This window comes from Numida meleagris, chromosome 2 (genome assembly GCF_002078875.1).
Source record: "Numida meleagris isolate 19003 breed g44 Domestic line chromosome 2, NumMel1.0, whole genome shotgun sequence".
In the NCBI taxonomy this organism is placed as follows: Eukaryota; Metazoa; Chordata; class Aves; order Galliformes; family Numididae; genus Numida; species Numida meleagris.
The window spans coordinates 13522950-13548243 of NC_034410.1; the positions used below are offsets into that span (position 1 = coordinate 13522950).

At 39.6% G+C, this 25294-nt stretch overlaps 1 protein-coding gene across 2 annotated transcripts in view; it reads left to right on the forward strand.

The window, feature by feature from the left end:
- The window catches only part of ITGB1 (integrin subunit beta 1), a 43067-nt gene extending 39171 nt beyond the window's left edge, over positions 1–3896 (forward strand). For both annotated transcript variants that reach the window (XM_021386799.1, XM_021386798.1), the window contains exon 16: positions 2670–3896. In XM_021386799.1, the coding sequence (XP_021242474.1) occupies positions 2670–2735 (66 nt within the window). In that variant the 3' untranslated portion in view covers positions 2736–3896. The remainder of the gene's footprint in view (positions 1–2669) is intronic.

A 25294-nucleotide genomic window follows, 5' to 3' on the forward strand; every position in this document is an offset into this window, starting at 1 on the left:
ATGCTAAATAAAGAGCACATACATCTCATATCGTGACTTCTCTTGAAAAAGCATCATATTTACAGTCATGTTTTGAAAACTGTGTTTTGAACTGATTCCAAATTCAAACTAATCATACAAACTGCACCCTGCAAATTTCCAAGTTTTACTGCTAATCTTTGGACTGATAACTGACTGCAGTTCTCTCTCTTTTGTAAATAAAAAAATGTAAACTTGCACCTCACTGTATGTACTGGGAGTGTTCTGTTTTGTGAGCTGCTGAAGGTTAAAAGCACAGTGTAACAAGTGTTATACCATGTCTTGCTGTTGAAAAGCTCTGTGCATTGTATTCTAGTCTGCATATGATACAGCCTATTAAGCTTACAGATTTTCTCTGCATTATGCATTGAACTGTTTTCTAGGGGGAGAAGTTTGTGTTAAAACTTATCTAGGAAATAGTCAACATACGTTGCCAAGCGCTTAGAGACATAATGATGAAAGCCCTCATCCCTCATGGTTGGATGCTTTTTTCTTCAGTTTCATCTATGCGTTACTACTGCAGAGCCTTTGAATAAAAATATTCTTCAGAGGGTGCTCAAGAAATTTTACCTTGATAATTTATCTGGCTGAGAACTAGCTGCAGCACTGTATTTCCATGATAAGAAATACTTTCCCTCGACTCCCCATCTCTTTCTGAACTAGTAGATGTTAGGTTTTTAAACCAAGAGAGAGTTGCCTGGGATCTGATGGAAGAGCCTTCTGCCATTACTAAGTTTAGCCTACACTGGACACCTAGTCACAGCTTCACCTCAAACCAGATGATGCCGACTCCTCGCTTGAGGAGAGTAAGCAGAGAATCTCTTTAAGGGAAGAGATATTGTGTAGCAGTCCAGTTTCTGAAGCAGAGAGATTAGGCTTGGTGACACGGTCCTGGCAAGATTGGATGTGCCTTTTTGTTCCTTGTGTGGAGAAAAGCCTTCTCTAAGGAGAAATACTCTTTTTGCCTGAGTGGAACTGTGGCAAAGGCAGAACCCCATCTAAATGGCCTTGCCCTAGCAGCAGCCGCTGTTGTTTGGGTGCACCAGTCAACTTGTCCTTTACTGGGTCTTGCACACAGAAGGCAACAAGATTTCCCAGGAACTGAGATAGAAGTTTCAGACCAAGTTGTTTTTTCCTTGCCTTGTCACCTTGTGTCGCATCCTGTGGTGTTTGTAGTTGATGTTTCAGGTTTATGACCCCAGAAAAAAACAGACATGCCTAATCTCTATAAATCGCGTACATGTATAGGGGCTTCAAGTTCCTTACAAATAAAAGGATTATTCAAATCAGTATCTTGTGGCAAGATGCAGCCCATTTTATTTACGAATATTAATCATTTGGTTTTTGACGCTTTACAGAACACCTCCTATGTGTCACCTGATCTCAAGTGCTGTGTATAGAACAATAAAAATCTACTTGAAAATCTGCTTTATTAAAGCAATAAGTCTCTACCAGACACAGTTTGTTCCGCACCCGAAGCCAGACTATCAAAGATGAAAGAAAAAAAATTATATCCAGAGGAGGGGGGAGGGGGGAGGAGGAGGATTTCCTTTGATTGACTGTAGGGAAAAAAAAATTTTAACCTGAAATATTTTAAATGCTCTGTAATTTAATAGAGTAGAATTGAATTGTGGTGTAATAAGATGTCTTAGCTGTGAGGAATTTCAAAGGGAGAGATACGGTTCTGGCCAGAGCTGTACTTAGGCTGACATCTGCTCTGGACTGAATTTCCTCAGGAATTATTCGTACATGCACAGAAGAGTTTCATATTGGTAAACAACATTTATTTAGCTTGAAGCTCAGTTGCTATAAGAGCGTGGAACTGGAGATCTAGGCTGTGCTGGCAGAATTCTTGCAATAGCCCTTCCCTCTAATAAGATTTTTCTCTTCGTTTAGACTTCAAGCTATTCATCCTAGGTGTGCAAGGATGTGCCATAAATGGAGTAAGATTTACTAAGATAAAGCAAAGGAAGCTTAAAATAAACTGATTTTAGAGGTTTTCAAATGTCAATAAGAGAGATATTAGCAGTTAAAGGCATTTTTAATAGCAGTAGAAATATTGTTTTTATTGCAGCATTTGCACCACTGCAGCAATCTTCTAGGTTTAACTATGCCTTTTTGTGCATATCGAGAGAGAGGAAGGAACCTGCAGGAATAAAAGGGAGAATTACAAGTGCTAATGTTCAACACTGAATATTGAATGTGTGTTGTTAAGATGGTACAGGCCTTTCCACTCTGTTTCTAGAATTAAATTGTAATATGAAATAAGCTATTTAAGTGTTAATTATAGCAGAATGTGGTCTATGATCAGTCATAGTTTCAAATGATATTGTTTACAATTCTGTTCTTCTTTAAAAACCATATTGGGCTGCAGACTTGAACTGACTGCTCAGCCTGAGATAGCAGCATATGAGGTTCAGCAGCTTTAAGGAAATCTGTGACATAAACTGAGCAGGATTGTGTCCTAACGCTTTGCTTTGTTAGCTGAGCATGCCTTTAAGTTGCTGGAGGGAAAACTAGCTTTACTTAAGCTGTTTGTGTACAAACAAAACATTAATGAGTAATTTCTTAAACTGATGTTCATACTTTTTAAAAACGCTGTGCTTTTTTCACCTCTTTGAATGTTAATACAAATATTTTTCTTTTTCTAGGGTGAAAATCCTATTTACAAGAGTGCAGTGACAACTGTGGTCAATCCTAAATATGAGGGAAAATGAACACTGCTTGTATAACTTCACGACACTGTATGCAGCATAGCAATTTTTGTAGTCACAGTAAGATAGAGTTAGGGCAAACTGCAGTGATTTTACTAATTCATTACATATAGGTTTGTTTTCCTGTTCAGGTTTTGAAAATGTACCATATGTAATTTTTTTTATGTTTATTTTTAATTTCTTTTGCAAATAAAAATCAGTGCCAGGGGTTTGACAAAAAAAAAAAAAACAAAAAACTTGAGACTGTGTAGCCTAGTCAGCTAAGGTCACATGGTGCCTTTTGGACCTTTTCCACTCCCGTGCTGTGAATCTAGATCTTCTACAGGGTGTGATAGTGCTTTGACAAGACTGGGAGGGAATTGGTTAAAGCAATCAGCATGAGGGCTCTGCCTAGCCATTTAGTGCTAAAATTTGTAGCTTTACAGGGAAATCAGGGCTTGAGTTTGCAGATATGTTTAAGCTCGTGTAGCGTGGAGCTGGTGAATTACTGGGCTTCTACTTGCTAGACATGCGATTAAGTAGATGGTAAGTTGAATGAGTTGGAAATGAGCAGTGTAAAAGGTGGAAAAAATGTAAGCATGCTTATTTTTAATTTTTGTAATTGCTTATTGCCAGGTTATGGTGAAGATGAAAGGGTTTGGAAAGAATTCTAAGAAGGAAAAAAAAATAGCTTTAAAACACGTGCCATTACTGAAAAAGTTGCTGACTGGTAACTTGCTTCATTTTTCTTTGTAAATTCAAGCCCTGGTTGGGCAGTATCACGAAGTACTTTACCAAGACATCCTCAGAACACATAAGGGCCTTACATCATACTGTGTCTTTCTTGTGAAATGTTTCTTTAGTCTGGTGCTTTGTCACACTCCTAATCTTTTTAACGTATTTGGTTGCGATTCTTTGTAATATTTTTGTATCAACACAAGTGTTTTTTTTTTCTTTTTGGGCAGTCTTAGCTGTAAATTTGCCTTTGCCCTGTAGCTAAGATTGCGTAGTTTGTCATGTGACAAGTCACACATTTTTGCCATGTGCCATGTATATTTGCCTTTGACCATTCAAACTGCATCATAGTCATATTCTTGTTTTAAGTGCCTTTTTATTTTAACAGATGTTCACTTTTTACAGTGCTATTACTGAAGTTATTTATTAAATAAAAGTACCTTAAAATACTTGCATACTGTCTCTTTATCTTGTAGAAGTAGATCTCATTTGAAAAAGAAAGAAAAAGGAGAACTATGTCTGATCGGGCAAGAGGTAATAAACATTGTAGTAGTATGAATCATGACCTTTAGATCAAGTTTGAGAAGAGTTTAGGTAAAGCTGATCTTGAGTAAAAGAAGTTAGATGTTGTATAAAATGCACGAAGGCCAGAGTACTGCACAGTGTGTATCACATGGAATGACAACTGATGTGAAGCCACAGCATGTGTGCTAGAGAATTTCTGTAATTTAGTACAGTTCTACCAAATGGAGTATTTGGTTGATATTGCTTCATGATACGCAACAAATGAGAAAAATAATGCATTTTTTAAGAAAAGAAAATCTAAGAAATGGGGCTCTGTTTTAAAAGTCGTTTCTACCTTCCTCCATCTGAGGGCAGAAGCAGCCCTGTTTCCCTGAAGTGTGTGTGGCTGAAGGATAGTTACACGTGTCCTCTTCGTCACCTCTCCCCTAAAGAGGCAGCCGGAGATATGGGCCAATTACTGGGCAGCCCCGGTTGTGTAAGGCCGGTAACCGGCGGGATCGTGTGGGTGTTGGTGTCTTCAAAGCAGTTCAGTCTGTACCCACAGCCAGAGCAGCACATGCACAGGTGGCAGTGAAGGAGGAGAGTGGAGATGGGCCAGCTGCTGGATAGACCTAGTGTCTGAGCTCAGTCGCTGCAGGGATGAACACTGTGTTCTTGCCTGTATTTCCCACTAATGGGCCTTCATTATGCTTAGCCGGACAGGGGAAATAGGATGAAGCCATTGGTTCTGTTTGTATTTCTGAGTGCTGTTTGCTGTGATGTTTTGTGTGTTTATGCATGTTGTGCGTACATGTTCTGTACATGTACACTCTTGCAGGGAATATGCACTTAGGCTTGCTACCAGTTGGACCTGGGGACATGGAGCTGCAGCAACCTCGCTTCTCTGGCTACTGGATTTGGCAACGGGTATGTTTTTTGCTGGTTGCTGCAAACAAGAGCCAAGTCACAGATGTGAAGAAGCAGTAGTTCAGTCTGCTATCATTCATAACAAAATCCACAGTACTGCTCTGAATCACTTCTTACTTTGTGAATGCTCTCTCTTGTGTTGCCATTCCGAATAGCACCTAAACGGTCTGTGTGGCATCTAGTCTGACCGAAAATAAGGAAACAATGAGTGCTGCACTGTATGTACAGTTTGTGTTAACTCATCCTTTTGATATCCACTTTACAGACCTGCAACTCAACTCTGGCCTCAAGGGATGAGATTTTATTTTGGATATCTGAATACTTCTTTCATGCTGCTTTGGTCATTCCCCCAAGAAAAATGAATTTTCAATAGCACCCTAACACCAGAATTAAGAAGTATATAATCATAAAAACAATTGTATCTTCTTTTTCAACCTTGCCCTTCCAAATACATTATATATTTAACCCCTGCAAAACAGAGACTCTTTTCATTTGTATCACAATGCAACTGATTCTCATTCCAGTCTCTGGATCATCTTATCCTATTTTCTCATCTTAAATGTTGCAAATAGCAAAAAGGAATTATGATCAGATGTAGGACTGAGAATGACCCAAATTAAAGCACTCACAAAATTCTCATTAACTGGAGTCCACTGTAAGTCATTAAATAGTATGAACCGTCTAGCTCTGTTATGATGCAGTTGAGTAACCTGGGGAGAAGACTGCAGCAAGAAGAGCTGTGCGAGAACCAGCTCTATATGTTTTTGAGACGTTCTCTTCCTTGGCTTGGGAGCTGTGAAAGCTTTGAGGCCCTTGCCTGTGCTGTGTTGTTGGCATCCCTTCACCTGGCCATCAGTGTCACTGATCCTGACCTGCTGACTTGATGTCAGGCCTTGACTCTGACCTTGCATTGCCATTACGGATTTGTCTGACACTGGGCCGCTGGCTGAAACTGGTTGCTGTCACCAGCCATGATTCTGACCAAGAGCTTGACTCCACCTCAGATCATTTCTCATCGTTTTGGACTTATCTCGTGACCTGTTCAGTGATCCTGATTACCTTTACCAGACTGACTGCTCGCCTTGCTCACCTATCGTTGGGTTACGTTCCTCTGTGAAGGCACTGCCCTCGATGGTCTTACTGTCATCATCATCTCCCAGATGGCCTTCCCTTGTGGAGTAGCCTACTCTTGCTGTGCCCTGGCATATATTTCACTGTTCTTCTCCCATATTTTCCTTTTGCCTTCTTCCTATTTTTGATGCCACTGACCTATCTTGCCTTCCTGGCACTTTATACCCACTAGGCTTGAAGATGGCTTCTCTTGTTCCAGCTCATTTCAAGACTGTTCTTTTAGTTTTCATGAGTCTTTTTACTTTTTCCCACTTTCGTTATTCCCCAGGGCAGCGTCCATAGCCTTTTGCTAATCTTACATTCTGTTCTCTCTCTGCGATTTCATCAGCTGACACATCTTCAGTTATTGTCTCTATCCTAATGACTAATAAATCAAGCTCAGCATCATTAATTGTTCTTGTAATATTTCCCCTCTGTCCTTCTCTTGAATTATGTCATTTCAAGGTTTTATCAGCTTTAAGAAAACTTGTGAAAAAGAGCTATCTCTCTTTCAAAAAATTTCAACATCTCTTTACTTTCCAACAATGTCTTTCTGGATACCCAGGTACCTAAACTTAGCATAGTTTTAGTTTTCCTTCACATTGTTCTTAAAGGAAAAGGAAAAACAAAAAAAAATGTACTATTTTGGAATCTTGCTGTTACCTCTTTTCAACATCCCTAGATTTCTCCTTTTTTTCATTTATCTCCAGTGCCTCATCTCGACTCAGTATCATGGAATCATAGAAATGGCTTGGGTGGAAAGGGACATCAGTGATCATTTAGTTCCATGTCCAGCTTTCCATCCATCAGGACCCCCAGGTCCTTCCTGGTGGGGCTTCTGTCAAGGGGATCATCTCCCAGTCTATGCTTATGTCTTGAATTGCCCCAACCCAAGTGCAACACCTTGCACTTGGCCTTATTAAACCTCATTAAGTCCTCATGGGCCCATTTTTCAAGCCTGTCTAGGTTCCTCTGGATGGCATCCCTTCCTTCTATTGTATTGATTGCACCACTCAGCTTAGTGTCATCAGCAAACTTGCTGAGGGTACACTCAATCCCAGTCTAAGTTGTTGGTAAAGATGTTGAAGAGCACCAGTACCAAGATGGACCCTTGGGAACACCGCTCATGACCAGACGTAGAGGTATTAACAACAACCCTCTGGCTATGAGCATCCAGCCAATTCTTTAACACTGAACAGTCCACCCTTCAATTCCATCACTTGCCAACTTAGAGATAAGGATGTGAGGGACTATGTCAAAGGCTTTGCACAAGTCCAGGTAGATGATGTCATTTGCCCTTCCTTGATCCACCGATACTATCACTCCATCAAAGAAGGCCACTAGATTGGTGAGGCATGATCTGCCCTTGGTGAAGCTATACTGGCTGTCTCAGATCACCTCATCTCACATGTGCCTTAGCATCTCTTCCAGGAGGATCTGCTCCATGATCTTCCCTGGCACAGAGATGAGGTTTACCAGCCTGTAGTTCCCCAGGTCTTCTTTTCTCCCTTTCTTAATAATAGGAGTGATGTTTCCCTTTTTGTAGTCCCCAGGGACTTCACCTCACAGCCACGGCTTTTCAAATACGATGGATGGCAACTATATCAGCCAGCTCCTTCAGGACCCTGGGATGCACATCATCCATCCCCATGGACTTGTACACATTCAGCCTCATGAGGTGGTCTCAGACTTGCTCTGCTCTTAGCCTGGGAGGGATTTTGCTTCCCTGATCCCTGCTTGGAAGTTCGGGACACAAGAGACTTTGGAAGCCTGACTGGCAGTGAAAACCGAGGCAAAGAACTCATGAAGCGCCTCAGCCTTCTCCATATCCAAGGAGGCCGCTCTTCCGTTTTCATTTATCAGAGAGGGTATACTCTCCTTTGCTTGTCTTTTGTGACCAAGGTACCTAAAGAAACTCTTCCCATTTCCCTCTTAGGTAAAACATATATGTGTGTATAAATAAAATGAAAGCTTGTATTGTAGGTAGACTACCTACTTCCCAAATTGAAGAAATACCTGAGCTGGTCATAAATTAGCCACGTATCGACAGAAGTCAACTAGCACTAGTCAAGTACCACCAGCAATAGCCTCATTTTAGAATGTTTTGAAGGCAGAAAGCCATTTAGCAAGCACAAGACAAAGCTCACCACTGTAACTGCACAAAGAAGTTGTCTCCTGTTACTGTTTCTGTTACGTTTAGGAAGACAGAAATAACGTTTCTGGGGGAAAAAAAAATTACAAGGATTAAAACAGTAGTGTTATTTGTGAGAAAAAAAGATCTGGTGAAAACAAAGGACACGATCAGGACAATAGTTTTCTTAATATTTGTAACATATATAAGCAGCTTGTATTAGTACATTTGGCTTCTGGTACTCTACGGTAAAGCAGACTGATAGAGCCGGTAACATTTTCATTTTGTGCTATTAAGATTTGTGCAAAGCAGATGTTTAAGAACAAAATAAACTGACACACACCAAGCAAACACACTACAGTAGTTAATGAATGTTATGTAAAAAAGGAAGGAGACCCAAGGAAGTAAAGTCAGGCTTACAATCCCATTTCCTGCAGAAGCAGCAGCTGTTTCCTGCCACCATCAAGGTGTACCATGGGTGTGTAAGGGTAAGCGCTGTGACTGACTTAAATGTTTACTGTAGCCTCATAGGCAAATGCAACAAAACTATTTCCAATCCATGCCATCAGACTAAATTGCTTTCTTTGTCAGTTGGGTCATAGACAAACATATTTGCTTTGATTTTGTTTTCCTTGGAAAGTTTGAATATTTTTTCAGACAGGGTCAGGGCTGTAGAAAACTAAAACGTTCATCTCCACAGGCACAATTAAGGCTGGGAGAGAGAGCTAATGATGGAAATTCTCTCTCGTTCCCCAGAAGTGTCAATGTGATACTGCCCATTTCTGGTAAGGAAAAGCAATAGCAACAGTATTAGGCTGGAAGAACAGACCCAGTTAACATCAGTACATCAGACCAATATAAAAATAATCCTTAGATGCTGCAAATGGGTTTTGTGTTAATGGATACATTGCTTGCAAATTAATCAACTCAAGTTCTTTCAAGTTTTTGGGTTTTTTTTTCAGTGACTTTCAGAATGTTTTCCTCTTGCTTTAGGCCTCTCTAAACAATGCAGAACCAGCCAGTATATCCCTTCCCCTTCTGGATCACTTCTGGTATGAGGAAGACAGGCACAATAACTTCCTGTGTTTTCTTAAAGCTTGCTCTGGTTGGCTCAGGCAGAATGCCCACACTGTGCAGTTTCTCACTTGAATAAAGCAACCCATGGAAATCTATAGGCTATTACCATAAATACTGCTTCTTATATACAATTTGTGTGTTAAACAAAGGGCAAGGAAAAAGTAAATGTCAATGAAAATGAGATAAGAATTTAGTTCAGAGTTGGAACTGAAAAGATTAGAACCAACCTACGCACAAGAGTGAGCTCTAACTAGAAGAGCTCAGGGAATTCACCGAAATGACATTGTAAGTGCCATATGGGATGTAATCACAAGCTATAGTGTGATCTCATGATGACATCCTATGCTGAGTGTTCAGTAACAGCTGACAGCACGCAAGTGAGGGAGAGTACAAAACTGGTACATACGGAACTCATTCCCACATGTATCTCCACCTCCTTGCAAGCCAAAACCAAAAATTGTACCGAAACCACTGCTGAGAAGTTAAATCCAGCTCTGTGTTACACTGTTAAAGAGATCAAACCATTGTGAGGAATGTGGCCCTATGATATTGTTTTAAACAACACAAAACTATGAAGAAAATAGGTAAACAGGAAATTGTAGTGTTTACTTTTAAGAGTAGGCATTTTTGCTTTTGTAGTAACCATGCATCTGCATGAATTGTATAAATAAGACTATATATAAACAACAAAGCACAGAATACAGAACATTGTGTACTTAGGTTTAGAATAATTTTAAATCAAAATCTTTCTACATAAAAAGTAATGCAATGACAATATTAAAAAGCCTTTAGTACATTTCAGCTTACAAACTTCCATAACCAAATCAAAAATCAGAAGCCCATACACAGCTCCAGAATGATCAGAGACACAGTGTTGCAAGAGGATCTCATTTCCTAAAGTGTTAAAACTGAAAGGGTTCTCAGGCTTTTCTGATTGGGTTGAGCAACTGACTTCAAGCTGCTTCTGAGCACCATGAAAAACACAGCAGAAACTCCTTTGCAAGAAGGTTTGCAAATGCAAAGCTTTGGGCTTTCGGCTGTTCTGTTTAGCATACAGATGAGGACATTTAGGTTTTTTGTCTCTATCAGATTTTTATTTATTTTCTATATACAAAGACATCTTAACATCAATACAATAAATGCTAAATGAAAAAAAAATACTGAAAGGAAAAGTATTCTAAGGCTTTCCTTTTAGATTACAGTTTCTCAGCAAATGGAAAGTCTTTCCTACCTTAAAAATAAAAAAAATAAATGAATCTGAGTAATAAGTACTTATAAGTTTTAAGTAAGTCAAGATAATGGTCAAATTAAGTAAATCATTATTTAACTTCTTACAGTCTGCCTAAACTCTCTTCTTGTACCTAATCCAAATGTATTTATTATTGTGACAACCACAGTACCGTGAAGATAATCCCCCTTTCGAGTGTTTTGACAGATACTTGTTTTGTTTGACGCCGTTTGTTGCTCAGTTGTTTTGGTAGCACTTCAGCCACAGGTCAGTAAAGGCGGTGCTGACACCTCTCTCATTTCTCAAGGCCTCTGTCATTTCTGACTGGGGGCAATTCCAGCTGCCACAGAGCAAGTTCCACACAGCAGACCAAATGTATTCAGATATATTCCCAGGGGAGCAAACAACATGCCTCTCCATCTGCACCAGCCTACATGCTTCAAGGACTGCTTCAGGTCTGAGGGAGATCCCTACGTTGTTGCCTACGTTGTATTGTCATCCAAAATCTGGGAAGAAAACTCGCTGACTCCAATGTGGTGTTAGAAAGCAGCATTCCTTTATTCCTCGCGATGCATATAGGGCAACTTGACAAGTAAGAGAACTCTCTCAGAGTTCAGGTTCTACATTTAAACAGTTAAGACATACATACTCAATACATTGGCATACATATTCATTCTTATTCAAGGGCTGGTAGGTATATGCTAATGTCCCTTTGGGCATGCTCAGTGGTATCTAAGGAAGTCGAATGCCCACCTGCTTCTTCCCCATTTCCCACCATCAGCTTCATCACTGACCTCTGACTAACTTTCAGCTGCTTTTCCCTAATTTGGAAAATTCCATTGCTTATTACGCATTAGTGTGCAACGTCTGAAACAATATACGTGGAATCCAAGGAAGATGTCCTTGCACGTACTGAGGCAAAAGATAGAAGTATGCTATTATGATTCTAGCGCTTCTTGTGAGGCAAAGTTGTTGAGGCAAAAGATAAAAGTATTCTATTATGCCCCCAGTACAAAGTTATTGAGGAAAACAAGACTATTCACCCAATAACGCTGAAATGGAAAATTTAAGAACAATCACTCGTGGATTCCATTCGCTAAACTAATATACTGGTTCTTAAACGAGTGTACTAATCCCTACAGCCCAACGACGTCAATCTCTGTAACTCGTCAGCTTTCCCGCCGCGCGGCGCGCAGCCCGCCTCCCTCCCGCCGCTGAGTGGGGCGGCCGCGGGCGCTGAGGTGGCGCTCCAACGGCTCGGGCGGGCGTGAGCGCAACGGCCGCCGCCTGGCGGGCCCCGGGTGGAACAAAAAGAGGAGCTCCGTCCGCTACACCAGGCTTAAAGTATTAGCCCCGGAGAGAATCCTCTTTTAAAGTGCAGAGGAGGGGGAGAGTGCTAAGCGCAGCTTCTGTAATGGAATATTCTGCCGTTACAATCTGCTTAGATCGAGTATAAACTCAAGATTCAAGGAGAAGCTTGAGGTACATCAGTAGAGTGCGTTTTAGCTGAAGCAAAATTTAACTAGCGCTCCTTGGGGTATACATAACGTTCTCATTAAGAATGTTCCGCTCCAGTGAGGGAGAAATCATCCCTGAGAAAACAAACAGAAAGCCCATCCCTGCTATAAAGTCCATAACAAACTGGAGTAGCATTTACACAGCAGATTGGGGAAAGCAAGAGCAAATGCTAGTGGTTAATGTTTTAAAAATACAGAGACATATGGACACCTGCAGCTGTGTATGTTCATTTTGTGCATCCATTCTTCATTATACAGTATATTTTCTAGGGCATACATCATGAAACCAGATGAATACAATCACTTTTTAAAAAGGTACTGACACTGAGCAACTTGTGAAAACACATTGATTGTGTATTTGTACTTCACAATTAATAGTGAGGAGGATAATCATTAGCAGACCACTTGACTGGACTAATTGTGTAAGCAACAAACTTGCATATAAACGGTATGTAAATATGTATTGTTGTATGGTTAAGACTTTGTGGGTTAGGAAATACCATAAATAAATTTGCACACTAAATGTTAATTCCTGCTAATTCCTGCTAATTCCTGATAATTTCCTGTGCTTTACACACCTTGAAGTCTCATAGAAAAACTAATATGTTATAATGTACCTGAAAATTCTTCACTTAACAAGATGGGAAACCCCTGACCGGAGTTCTTTCATTCTGTGTGGATACACATTCATATAATGTTGGCATACATTACATAACTTCCAAGTCATACTTTGGAAATGGATTATTAATACCTCATGACTTTTCCCTCTTTACAATGCAAGTCACCACCGTGAATACTTTACAAATGTGAAATCACGTTTTCAAAGATGCTTTGGATAATGGGTGAGGTCATGGTGTTATTTTATACGTGAGCATAAAGAGACCAAAGTCAGAAGTGCTGACCTGTTCTGAGGTCCAACATGAGCTAGTAAAGCTTTAATTTTTCTAATGTTAGCACTTGGTATGCTCCAGACAGGATTCCCACTGTCTTCATATGCATGTAGGAATGTTGACTCCCACTATAAATCATGACATTTCCAAATTGTACCTTCCACCAGTTTTCCAAATTCTGTTGGGGTAGCAGGAGCAGGATCATACAAGAGGTGAGAAAATCAGTCTTATTTGGGGATTATGCAGCTGCTTTAATCCTTTCTTTTTCTGAGGCATTTTTCTACTTCATTCATTGCACGTTCAGTTTGCATATTCTGAAGACAAATGAGCTGGAAATATCAGAGACAACTTCATTCCCTGAGGATGATGCTTCATGCACTGAAGGAAGCGAGGAACTTGTAAGAAAAGTACTAAGTGACCCCCTGTTAGAGGCCCACAATACATTGCTTTTACCAAAGTTCTCCAAATGAAGGTTGCACAGATGACTATTTCTGGAATAAAAATCCTCAACTCACAAAACAAAGCATTCCTTTAAAATTGGGCCCTCTGAGTTGTTTTTCTTTTGCTTTGATATGAATAGAACTCTCCAAACATTTTGTAAAAAGGATGGAGATACAGATGTACACTCTGCTCTCTGCCTCCCCCCTCTAGGCATTTAATCAGTGGAAATGTTTTACCCTATACAGATTCTGAACAACACTGGAGTGTTCGGACTGGCCAGACAGCTGACTGCCCCATAACTTGTTGCTGTTTTCTATCCACAGAAATCAGAACAGAGGTCGCATATCAAAGTTTTCACATCTATTTGCTGATAGCAAATGCATATATTGATTTCAAGAATTACAGATTAATTCCAGGCTCTCAGAGAAGTTTCTCCTTCCTCCTTGTCATTGTACTCTGTTTTTCTACTCCTAATCAAGTTCTCTTTGTCTTCTCTAACATGCAACTGCCTAGCAGAATTGCATTCCAGTCAGACTGCACCTGCACACTCTCTGCACGTTGGTGGTTGAACAAGGAGAATCTCCAACATTATCCACAATCTTGGTTTTAGCACCACATTAGCTTTTAATGTCATAACAGAAATGTTAGAAATTCTGCTGAGCTCTAGGCCCACAGACTAAACTACCATTTTGTTAGCCAGCAGGGAGGAGAAACGGGAGCAGAGCTGTAGAAACAGCTATTATAAGGGTCTGTTGGCTGCAGAACCTTTAGGAGGCAATAGAATAAGTGTCTAATTAATGCATGCTACTACTGGAAATGAAGAACTCTGCACATAGATGCAGTTTTCCCAAAATTAATAAGCTGCACGAGAATTGAATGTGGAGGTGAAGGCAATAAAATTGGAGAGTTTATAGGTAGAAGTAAGAGAAACCTAGTTGTTTTTGTTGAACACATGGGAATCGTTTTTTCTGGGGCTTGTTTTGCCAAAATTTGATGGCTGTCATAAAAACAGCAAATTCACTTCATTATATCAGAGAGGTTCAGCTGCCAAATTCCAAGTCCCTACTCCAAAATATGGTAATACTAGACCTTAAAGTTCTAAAATCTCAGAACCAGGGAAATTAAATGTGAAAAACGTGGCATACAGTGAGAACTATAAAGCACTAAGACTGACCTTTGTATCGGGAATACAGGTAGAAAGTATTATAGTATTGAATGACAGGTGGATAAATACGGTATACCTGGGGAAAAGTCACCACTGCTCCTCTAGTTGGAAAATAATGCACAATGGGAAACTAAATGCAATTATATATATATGAAGTCACTCTTAATGCTTCCTTCCTGCGCTGAAAAAAAGGAAGACATGGACGTTATTGCAGTTAGTTCTCCAAAGAGAACCAACTCTTAGCACTAGGTAAATAATGTAAAAAAAAGTTGCAAAATGAAATAAAAATAAGCAGAGAAAAACAAGAAAAGAAAACTAAAATTCAGCAGAAAACATCATTATCTTGCTGTATGCATGGGTGGCATGGCCACACCTTGTCTACTACATCTACTTTTGGTACTCCTGTCTCTGAGTAAAGAAATAGAAAAAGTGCAGAGAAAAGTGGCAAAGATAAAAACAGGCGTTAAACTGCTTCAGCTCAAGTCACTAACTTGCTTTTAGTAGTTCAGAATCCTTCTTATCCAACAGATACAATCATGGTGTAGAATTATGAATGACTGGAGAAGGAGTTAAAAATTATTTGTCACTTAAGAAATTGAAGAAATGGGGCAAAATGTTAGATCGATCAACCATTTCCAAATAAAGTCAAATTGGAAATTGTTAGATATTACAGAAATGAAAAATATTAATGGCTTTTAAACATACTGCACGCGTTCATCGAGTTTATTTCCATTGGTGACTAATAAGCATTGCAAACCCTATGCAAATACAAGCTCTGGAAATCCCTTTCTCACCACCTGCCAGAAGCTGAGCACACATACCACCACAAGGATCACCCTACACTTGACCTGCTTCCTATACTCTTCCTTGCTGTCAGCAGCAGCAGCAGCAGCAGCAGCAGCCTGACATTTCATTTCACTCTCTTACTGTTCTTACGTTCATGTGTTACTAAGCAATATTAGCACAGCAAAACTATGCCAAATAAACAAGAAAAGGATTCAGCAATCTGCGTGTGGCCTAGATTCTTTGGTTTTTTTTCAGTATTCACTAATTGTATGTTTGCCAGGTTTTCACATCAAAGAAAATATTTCACTGATATCGTGAAAGCTCTCCTGTTCCCATCCACCCAGAACCACCTATTGATGGAGGCATCTTGCACTCCATGCTTCAAATTCTAGTTTCTTCTTCTATGTTACTTATAACTAGTAGAAATACTAAAATTGTCTGTTAGAAAATACATTTTACTTCTTAAAGTAAATGGAACTGGTCTTCTGAACTTCTCCAAGTCTACAAATGTGGTGAAATTCATATGAGAAAGCATTCATTTTATGCAAACCCATGAGTAGCTCAGGATATGATCCCAACTGGACAAATGCACTGTTATTGTGGTGATAAGGCCAGAAAAAATATCTGCCCCTAAAACTGATGGCACTTTGTCAGAAAATAATTTCAGTAATAAAAACTTAAGAACTCTTGAAGTAGTGAAAGGATAGAAGCCTGTTCTCCGCTATAGATCTATTTTTGAACAATTATTTTTCTTCAGTGTGGGTATTAACATGATGTCTCTGTCTTAATAAAATTAGTAAGAGTTGAACGTATTTAAATATATTCGTACCACTGCAGGAGCTCACAAAACTCTGACTGAAGTTCAACATCAATTATGCATGCAACAGCAGACTGACAAATAGGACCGAAACTGGATGGCAGGTACAGAAGTGAATATACAAGCCTAGTTTCCCTGTGAAACCTGCTACAAAGCCCTCTGTTACTTTAAGGGGAGAGCTGCACAGAGCTCAGGACCCTACTGTAATGGAAATTAGTAAAGGGAATGAAAAGACAGTAATAGCTGTGTGAAGAAAGAAGCCTCAGAAATACTAAAGGAAATGACTAACTCTGAGGGAGATCTCAAGGTGGTATTACTCTGAATAGGAAAGATATTTTGCTGAAATAACACATTTCTGAAATTCAGAAGCACCAAATACTGTGCTCATTTAGCAAGCAACATGTACAGTGAGGAATCAATGGTTTGAAATAGATGTCAGATGCTGTCCAAGTCCACTCTCCCTCAAGACAGAAGGCCTCAGGAAGCACAGACATATTAGAAAGCTCAAAAAAGTCTGTTATTTACTTGTAGCCATTTAGTAATGATACTTGAACACATTTGTGTACTGAATTAGAACTCTCAAGTTTGATATTCTCGATCAATTTTATGTGAAAAATAATGAGGTCCTTCATGTCTGTACTGGTCAGAATAACTGTAAAGAGGCTGACAAATTGCTCTTTAGTTTTGAGTTTTATTAAATAACTTTTCTTTCGTATTATATATTCCCTCTGTGCTCAGCTATGGTAAGGCTGCAGCTCAAGTAGAGTGTTCAGTCCAAAGAAGAGCAATGAAGCTGTGGAGGGTCTGGAGCACAAGTCTTATCAGGAGCAGCTGAGGGAACTGGGATTGTTCAGACTGGAGTGGAGGAGGCTCAGGAGAGACCTTATCACTCTACGACTGCCTGACAGGAGGCTGTAGGGAGGTGGGAGTTGGTCTCTTCTCCCATGTGACACTGATACAGTGAGAGCAAAGGACCTCAAGTTGCACCAGAGGATGTTCAGGCTGGATATTGGATTGGATATCTCAGAAGGAGTGGTGAGGCATTGGATCAGGATGCCCAAAGGGGTGGTGGAGTCACCATCCCTGGAGGTTTTAAAGAAAAGGATAGATGGATGTGGCACTGAGTGACATGATCTAGAGCAGTCACATACATGGGCGGATGGTTGGACTAGATGACCTTATTGGTCTTTTCAGCCTTAATGATTCTATGATTCTATGATATCATTAGAGAAAAAAAATATTCTCATAGCAATTTACAATATAGCAAGTAATAGTAATTGAGTAAGTATATCAATGAGAAAATAGGTATAAATTATATATTTGAATGTGGGATTATGCCAGTTTGATGTACAGTTCCTTGATTTTCCTAATTATTCACTGAATTTGTTGCTGCAAATATCCTGTGATGAAAAATGGTGTTGACTTAGAGTACTGAAATTACAAGTATTGAAATAAAGAATTAGAATGTTATACACAATTCATGAAATACTTTTAGTTTAAATATTGTTAATATTTCCTGAACGATATAAATGTAAAATTAACGCATTACAACAATCCAATATTGTATTTATACTAAGGACTCTACCTAAAATCTTCTAAGGCAATTGTACAGAATAAATTGCTAATGAACACCTGAGTATTATCACTGAAGAACAAGGAAGAGGAAACAAATTAGTTTACAAGCAAGTTTACAAGTCTAGAGAGCTCCAATAGTAAAACTACACCAAAGATAATAATGTTTTTTATCATATTAAGTCTTATCTAATACCTTCCAAGAAGTGCTAACAGTTTTAGGATGGCTTTGAAGGCTGATAAGATAGAATATTCTTATTTTGAAGGCTGATAAAATAGAACATTCTTAAGATTTCCTGTCCTTCAGCAAGTAGTGCTTCATTTGGGCTAACAAACCCTTCACTCACAGACTTTCTAAAGCATCTCTTTATTTTTTCCATTTTTCTGTTAGTCCCAGTTTTCTTGCTACAAAACTTCATTCCTTTTTTCTTTCTTAAAAGATGTTAAGCTGTTAATACTGTAGCAATAAAGTTCATTTGATTTTATGTAGGCTCAGTGGTGTCCGAAGTCTATTTGCTGTGTTGTTTGATGAATGAGGAAATTCAATGTAGTGTCAATAGGTTAACAAGTAATTGATCAAATGATATCCAGTAAGTAATGAGAAAGATGTGTTAGGAGTGAGAAGAATGACTTTTGGCTCAGAAAACTAAATTAAAGTAAAATGAAGTAAACCCAGGTAAGATGCTTTTTTGCACTGTGACAAACATTTATAACTATGCTCTGACAAATGTCTTAAGTCTACCTGAAATAAAGGTCTATGCTAAAGCTTGATGAAAAGCTTGATAGAAGAGCTGTCTTGTGTAAAAATAATTGAGCTCAATTCCACTGTGAGTTCAGAGCTCTTGCAAAGTGCCTTGCATGAAAGCATTACCCATCTTATAAAGTACTTCCAAGCAAAATGAATTATCTTAGTTCATAGTTCACTTTAATACTTTCCAACAATTATGAAGAAATATAAATGATGGTGAAGCTACTTAGTGTTTGTTCTTCATGTCTAAACAAAAAATGCTGCATCTCAACTTGCATGAATTCACTTAACTTGTTAGCTTACAGTTGACACTAAAGACTCCCTGCTTGTTCTCCCAGTGCCTCTCATATAAATTGTATCTCTGTACTTAAGTGTTTTGGTTATTCCTAGATATCCCCCGCAACAAATATTCAGCATGTACTTCACTGGCTTTTAACATTTTGTTTTCATATCAAGTAACTGTAGTGTGCACCTGGGTATCATCATCCACTTCCACACAGCTGCAAGACTCTCATATGAAAGTTTTTTGTATCATTCATATTTGAAATAATGCTGCTGTGTGCTGCTAAATGCAGGAGAAAGGACGTCAGGGTCCACATTAGAATCAGAATGAGGGGATGAGAAAGCTCCAGTCCAGTCAGAGCTCAACAGTCAACACTTAGGTGCAAGGATTAGGGAAACAACATGGAACAGGCGTGGGGAATGGAATTTTCAAAGCTGTTACTTGTCATAGGTATGTATGGTTCACTCTTGCACCAGGCAATAGTAGCACAGGAGATGAGCTGCAGAGCTCTTTGCATCTTCAGTAAGCCTGTGGTTACTGTCATGTACATCAAAAGGATACAGAACTGCACTCAGAAGAGAGTAGCTCATCAATTAAGGCTGGAACTGAAAAGTCTGAGATATAATTTCATTACAGTTTGAGTCAGAAGTCAGTTTTTTGGGACTAGAAGGCATCCCAATTCCCTGTGAGATATTTTCTAAGCACTCCAGCCACCTGGCAACTCCAGCACATTTCCTAGCTGTCCTAAACACCAAACTGCAAACTGTCTTTCACTAGCTGTAGTTATTATTGGTGTCAAGCCAAACTATTGAGCCAACGTAAAATCAATGGTGCATGTACGGACAAGAATCTAGACAGAGAAAAGTAAGAAATGTGACAAAAGGTGGGACAAAGCCCAGGTGATAATTCTTGAGCCATGTGGTCCTTTAGTCATGGCTAGCTGCCAAAAAAGACTGGAAATTTAGGATGTTTTTAGTAACAATCAAGGATATGTGAGACATAATAATTTCAGCAAGCATGCATTGGGGCAAAAAAATGCTGTATTATAGGTTAGAAGGTGTTCAACAGTCACAATTTCATTGTTATTTTGGATTAATAAGACATTATATAATTACAGTAAAGCAGGTGTTCTTTTCACTACTATTTTTACAGGACAGATATTAAGAGTCTGAATCTCTGAAACCAGAGCTTGACACTCTACAGCCATACGTAGAGCAGGGTAATTAAAGCTGCTAGGCATCAAAATAGCTTAAAACACATGTAATGCCTTACTTATCGTTCACGAAGAATCATCATGGGCCTTTGGGTTAAATCCAAAGCTTGCTGATATACACACATTGACAACAATTCTCCAGGTGGATTCTTGAGATTGCTTCATACCCTTTTGCATGTCTGCAGACATGGGAGAATTCTTGCCTGCTTTTCCTACAGCCCAGCAAGATGAACACATAAGGCATACGGCATGGTATCCTATTTCAGGGCTGCTCTTTAATCTCCTGTGGTCAGATGCCTGAGAGCTAGATGAAGAGGTTTTAAACCAAAATAAAACATGAAGACTAGCGCTGTAAAATATCTCTTATTTTGCTTTGTGTCTCTATTATAGAAGCTGCTGGCTCCGGGCCCTTCCTTAGGCAGCCTGCACTGTTCCTCACCTCTCTGAGTTGCCCCAAAAACTCAATAGGTCATGTTCTGTATTTGTTTTTTTTTTTTCTTTCCTTTAAACAAGGAAGTCACGAAGACTAAAGGAAATGTTGTTCCTTAGATAAACTCATTTACCTTCACAGCTTGGTGTGGCTGTGAAAAAGGAGTAAGAACCTGGAGGAGTTCTTTGAAACAGCGAGCCCCGAGAAAAGCTACAACACATAACGCACAGAACTTCCAAACTAAAGACATGAAAATCTGGTTCTTTCTGAGCAGCAATCAGAGCAAGATTGGAGGTGGAGGGAGGGCAAAGTTAAAGTACCTTGTGCTGCTGTAGCTGCGGGGCGAGGGTTGCGGTGCCGCTGCTGTGCCACCTCCGGATGGCGGCCAGGCAGCACCCCAGGCACGCTGCAACTGCTGCCGGGCGGGGGCAGCCACGGCTGGCTTCTGTGCCATCTTCAGCCCTCTGTGCCAGCCTCAGCTTTCTGCGGGAGCCTCATCCACCTTTATTTTGAGGGTGACTCCAAGCGACAGCCACATTTACTTTCCTTCCTCCTGCTCTTGCATAGCATAAGGAAGGAGAATGGACCAAGACCAGCTCAAAAGGGTATTTGGGGGACATCAGCAGTTGTTTGGGAGCTGTGATCTCTGCACTTAGGAGCAAATTAGAATTTTCAGTTGGACTAAAGAAGCACACTGCTACTTCCCCATCCCCCTGTAACTGTAAGCTCTGAGCACAACATTATTCCACACTTTAAGTATGCTGATCTGCCAAATAATTTAAAATTCTAGGAGCCTGTAAGTCTTATCTTCTAGGCAGAAGAAGAAGAAATAACAGTGCCAAGGGCATAAAATTTAGAGACATAGTGTTGCAAATGGAAAGAAAGAGAAAACTCATATGGGGAAAGAACAGAAGACAGTGACTGTGGAATGGGAAGAAAGAGAGGAGTGAAGGTCACAACAGGCAAAATAAAATAGATAGCTGTGCAAGAGATGAAAAAAAGTGACAGAGCTTCATACAGGAGCATGCAGAGCTTGCAGCAGCCCTGAGAAGGACTGAGAGCACTCAGGGAATCTGGCTGGGGACAGAAGGATGCTGGGCACTAAGAAAGTAAAGGGAACCCACATTGTCTGGTGGATAACAAGTGGAGAAATAGGTGTCAAAGAACCTGGGTACTGCTGGCATGGTCAGGGAGATTCTTTATAAACATGGATCTGAAAAGGTGCAGTCAGTGCTCTGCGCATGCCCTGTGCATGCTGGCCAGCTGACAGCAGCTTAGCCAGAAGTGGAAATGGGATCAAAAACCAGTGGATGAACCAGTCTGAGGAGCAAGATATGAATGTATTCTGTGGCAAGATCAGAAGTCAGAAAGGAAACATTTTATTGGCACAAAATACAGCATAGGAGAAGATTGGGACAGACAGAAGTACAAGGAATTAAACCTTGGGAGAACCTGATAGCGCAGAAGTACACTGAGCGGTGAAGGACAGCTGTTATCCTAACACTAACACAGCCTAGCAATAGGTTGGGGAAAATCCAAAATCAGTGGCCAGCTCCTAATCAGTGGGGCTTGCTAGGTCCTTACAGTATCACAGAATCACAGAATCATTAAGGTTGGAAAGACGACTAAGATCACCTAGTCCAACCATCAGCTCATGCCTGTGACTGCTCTAGACCATGTCACTCAGAGCCACATCCATCTACCCTTGTCTTGAACACCTCCAGGGACAGTAACTCCGCTGCCCCTCTGGGCAGCCTGTGCCAATGCCTCCCCACATTTTCCGAGAATAATTTTTTCTTAATATCCAGAGTGAACCTCCCCTGGCACAGCTTGAGGCCATTACCTGTTGCTGTTACATGGGAGAAGAGACCAGCACTCACCTCCCTACATCTTTCTTTCAGGTAGTTGTAGAGAGCAATGAGGCCTGCCCCGAGCATCCTCTTCTCCAGGCTGAACCATCCCAGTTCCCTCAGCTGCCTCTTATAAGACTTGTGCTCCAGACCTCTCACAGCTTCACTGTCCTTACTGAAGAGATGGGATGCAGCTGCACTTGTGCAGGTTTTGTCCAGCCAAAAGAAAAGTAGCCAGCCACATCAGCATGGTCTGTATTTCAATGTGTGCTCAGGTCTTGTCTATAAAAGATTCAGCTGAAGTGGGAATCTATTTAAATTTTATATTTAGTTTAATAGTTGAATGACAAAAATAGGGATGTTTTTAATGCAAAGAATTTCTGTTCCTAAGGAACACGTACTAGAATAGATACCTTTGCTGGCCAGTCAATATCTTGTTATTTGCTCCTTAAAAAAACAAAACAAAACAAAACAAAAAAAAACTAATCATAAGACAGCAAATATGGCTGCAAATAACTTGAACTATAAATGATGGAAATGGTTTGATTTGCTAAAAATGATAAATTTGAAGCTAAATAATTCGAGGTAAAGCTACATTAGCAGAAAAGTTAGTGGATATTCATAAGGTAAATGCTGCAATTCTATGATGACAAAAGAAATTCCATGCTAGTTCTAAAAACAAAGAGGAATTTGACATGAGAAAGAAATATACAGCTAAGTATATAAAGCATATATTTATAAACTACTAAGTTTCCCTTTCTTCCATTTATTACTATTATTATTTCTTCCATTTCTTTTCTTTTAAGTTGACCTTTGTATGTAAGACAGAACTAAAGGATTTTTCCTGCTTTATACCGGAGTATGAATCAGATTTCTGTACTGTTTAATGACCAGGGTTACAAGTGTTGTTCAGCACTTGCAAGTGTGCCATCTACAAACCACAGAGAAGCATGTACACTAAGATCTCTGTGTAGCAGCTTTGGACGCTGTGCACATTCTCTATCTTTGTTAGGATCAAAAGGGCTCTGGCAACATTTCTTGGAAATTTACTTTGTAAATGGGTGTTGTGACCCAGCTGGCAATGCATGTACAAGATCTACTCTGTATAATATTTCTTTCTAGTCCAATATTTTTTTATTTGTGGAAACCATGGAGCAGTTTTTTGACAGACCACAAAGACTTCTTGCCCCTTGCTAAGAGATGCTGCTACTATTTAAGATCAATATGAGTGGAAGAAGCAGAGCAAGAATCACATTTCTTACATGTTGGCAACGCAGGAATTAAAGTTGCTGTCATCTCGGTAGTGCATGTAGGAGGGTGGGGAGGCTGGGGAAGGAAAACCGGGACCACTGAGTCACAAGACACACAAGATATTAAATGAAAAGACCACATCACTCATCACAGTATGTCTGCTAATACATACCTTCTCTTGTTGATTGATTGCATTTGTACTCAACAAGCTAGTTATGTTTGATGACCTTAGTCCTCGAAGCTTTTTCTAACATTAATAAAAACTATTAGTAAACACATTGTTTAAACACAAAAATATGGAAACGTCCAATAAATACGTATTGTAAGTTAGAATCTGTAGGACATCAGCAAGGATATGAAAAAGCAAAGAATATTTGTTTGGAATAACTAGGAATACAAGAAAGGATTTGAGAAAATCTATGAAAAAAATAATAATAATTAAAAAAAAAAATGGGAAGAAGAAAAAAGAAAGGCTTGTAGGTATTACATTGCCCCTGAGTTGCTGGAAATGTTACAGCTAACAGTAATAAAGCAGAAGAGCAGGTGTGTCATATAGGCCATTTCATATTTGAGACTATGATGATGTAATAATGCCAGAGGATGGACATGAGCTGCTTTATTTTCCAACAGCAACAAATAACACTATGAAAAAAACAGCCACCAGATTCTGATGTCTTAAAATAATTAAACCTTTCTTGTCTGCATCCTGAAATTCCAGATGAACTGACCAACAAATGCCTTGAGCTTGCTGACCAGAGTTTATGCTGTGTGATTCTAGTCACTCAGTGAAAAGTGCCCAAACTGAAATAGTGTTATCTATAAAAAGGCACAACAAGGAAAAGAACGAAAGCTTTTATGACTGCAGTTCATAGTTTTGCTGAATCTGGGATTGTAAAGGACATCAGTTCAGCCACCTCAGACATAAATACCCTAGCTGTAGTTTTTCTTTTATTTGCCTCAATACACTCTTCCTATACTAATGAAACTTTTGCTGACTAAGTCACTGTCCATTCAGTACGTCACTGTCATCAGAACATTTCAAAAAGGAAAACTGGATTGTGACAGCATTGTCTTTGTCACACAGATGATGCGTTTGTTTCCAGCAGCAGTGAAAGTGAAAGCTATGAGTGACTCCAAACATTTCTGAGATGTTTTTCCACCGTGGACACTTATTCTAAATGACAAACGTGAACTCAGGAAAGAACAGATAAAATATGCTGAGCACATGGAGGTGTCAACAGGGAAGTCAGCTGAACACAGAGGGACTGAAGCTGCTCTTCTCCTCATCTGAATTCATGGTGTTTCTGCTGAAATTTCCTAGGTATAAAAGATCACATCGGGAAAACTGTCTCCAACAGTGTAATAAAAATGGCTTAATAAAATCCATAAGGGATCCTCTTAGTTATCAGAAGACACAGAATGCATTTAATAAAGCAGAAGCATCACTTGCACATTCCTTCGTTTTGGCACAACACATTGTAAGTACTTCAACAACAGAAGCAAGGGCTGTGCTCACACAGGAACCACTGTAGACTTAAAAGACGTGCACGCAAGTCAAAAAGATGCTTTAACAATCACTTCTGCTTATAAGAATCTCAGTGAAAAGCTCTTTCTTGAGCTTCAGTTTCAACACAGGGATGAGGAATGGGTCATTTGTGCCTTACTGGATTCAAAAGCACTGAATAACCTTCAGCCTGGAATAGCAAGACAAAGGCTGATGTGATTCTTCCAAATATCAGCACATAACAAGGAAAGTATGCAGAACAATCCCAGGCAAGCATCGCCAAAGTTTTTACAGAAAAGGAGATGAAACAGAAAAGAAAAATTTTACAGTGGGCTTCGTTTTTTTTCTGACCCTATTCTGAACTCACACCCAGGGTTTCCCCAACAAATAAAATGCAGACAACT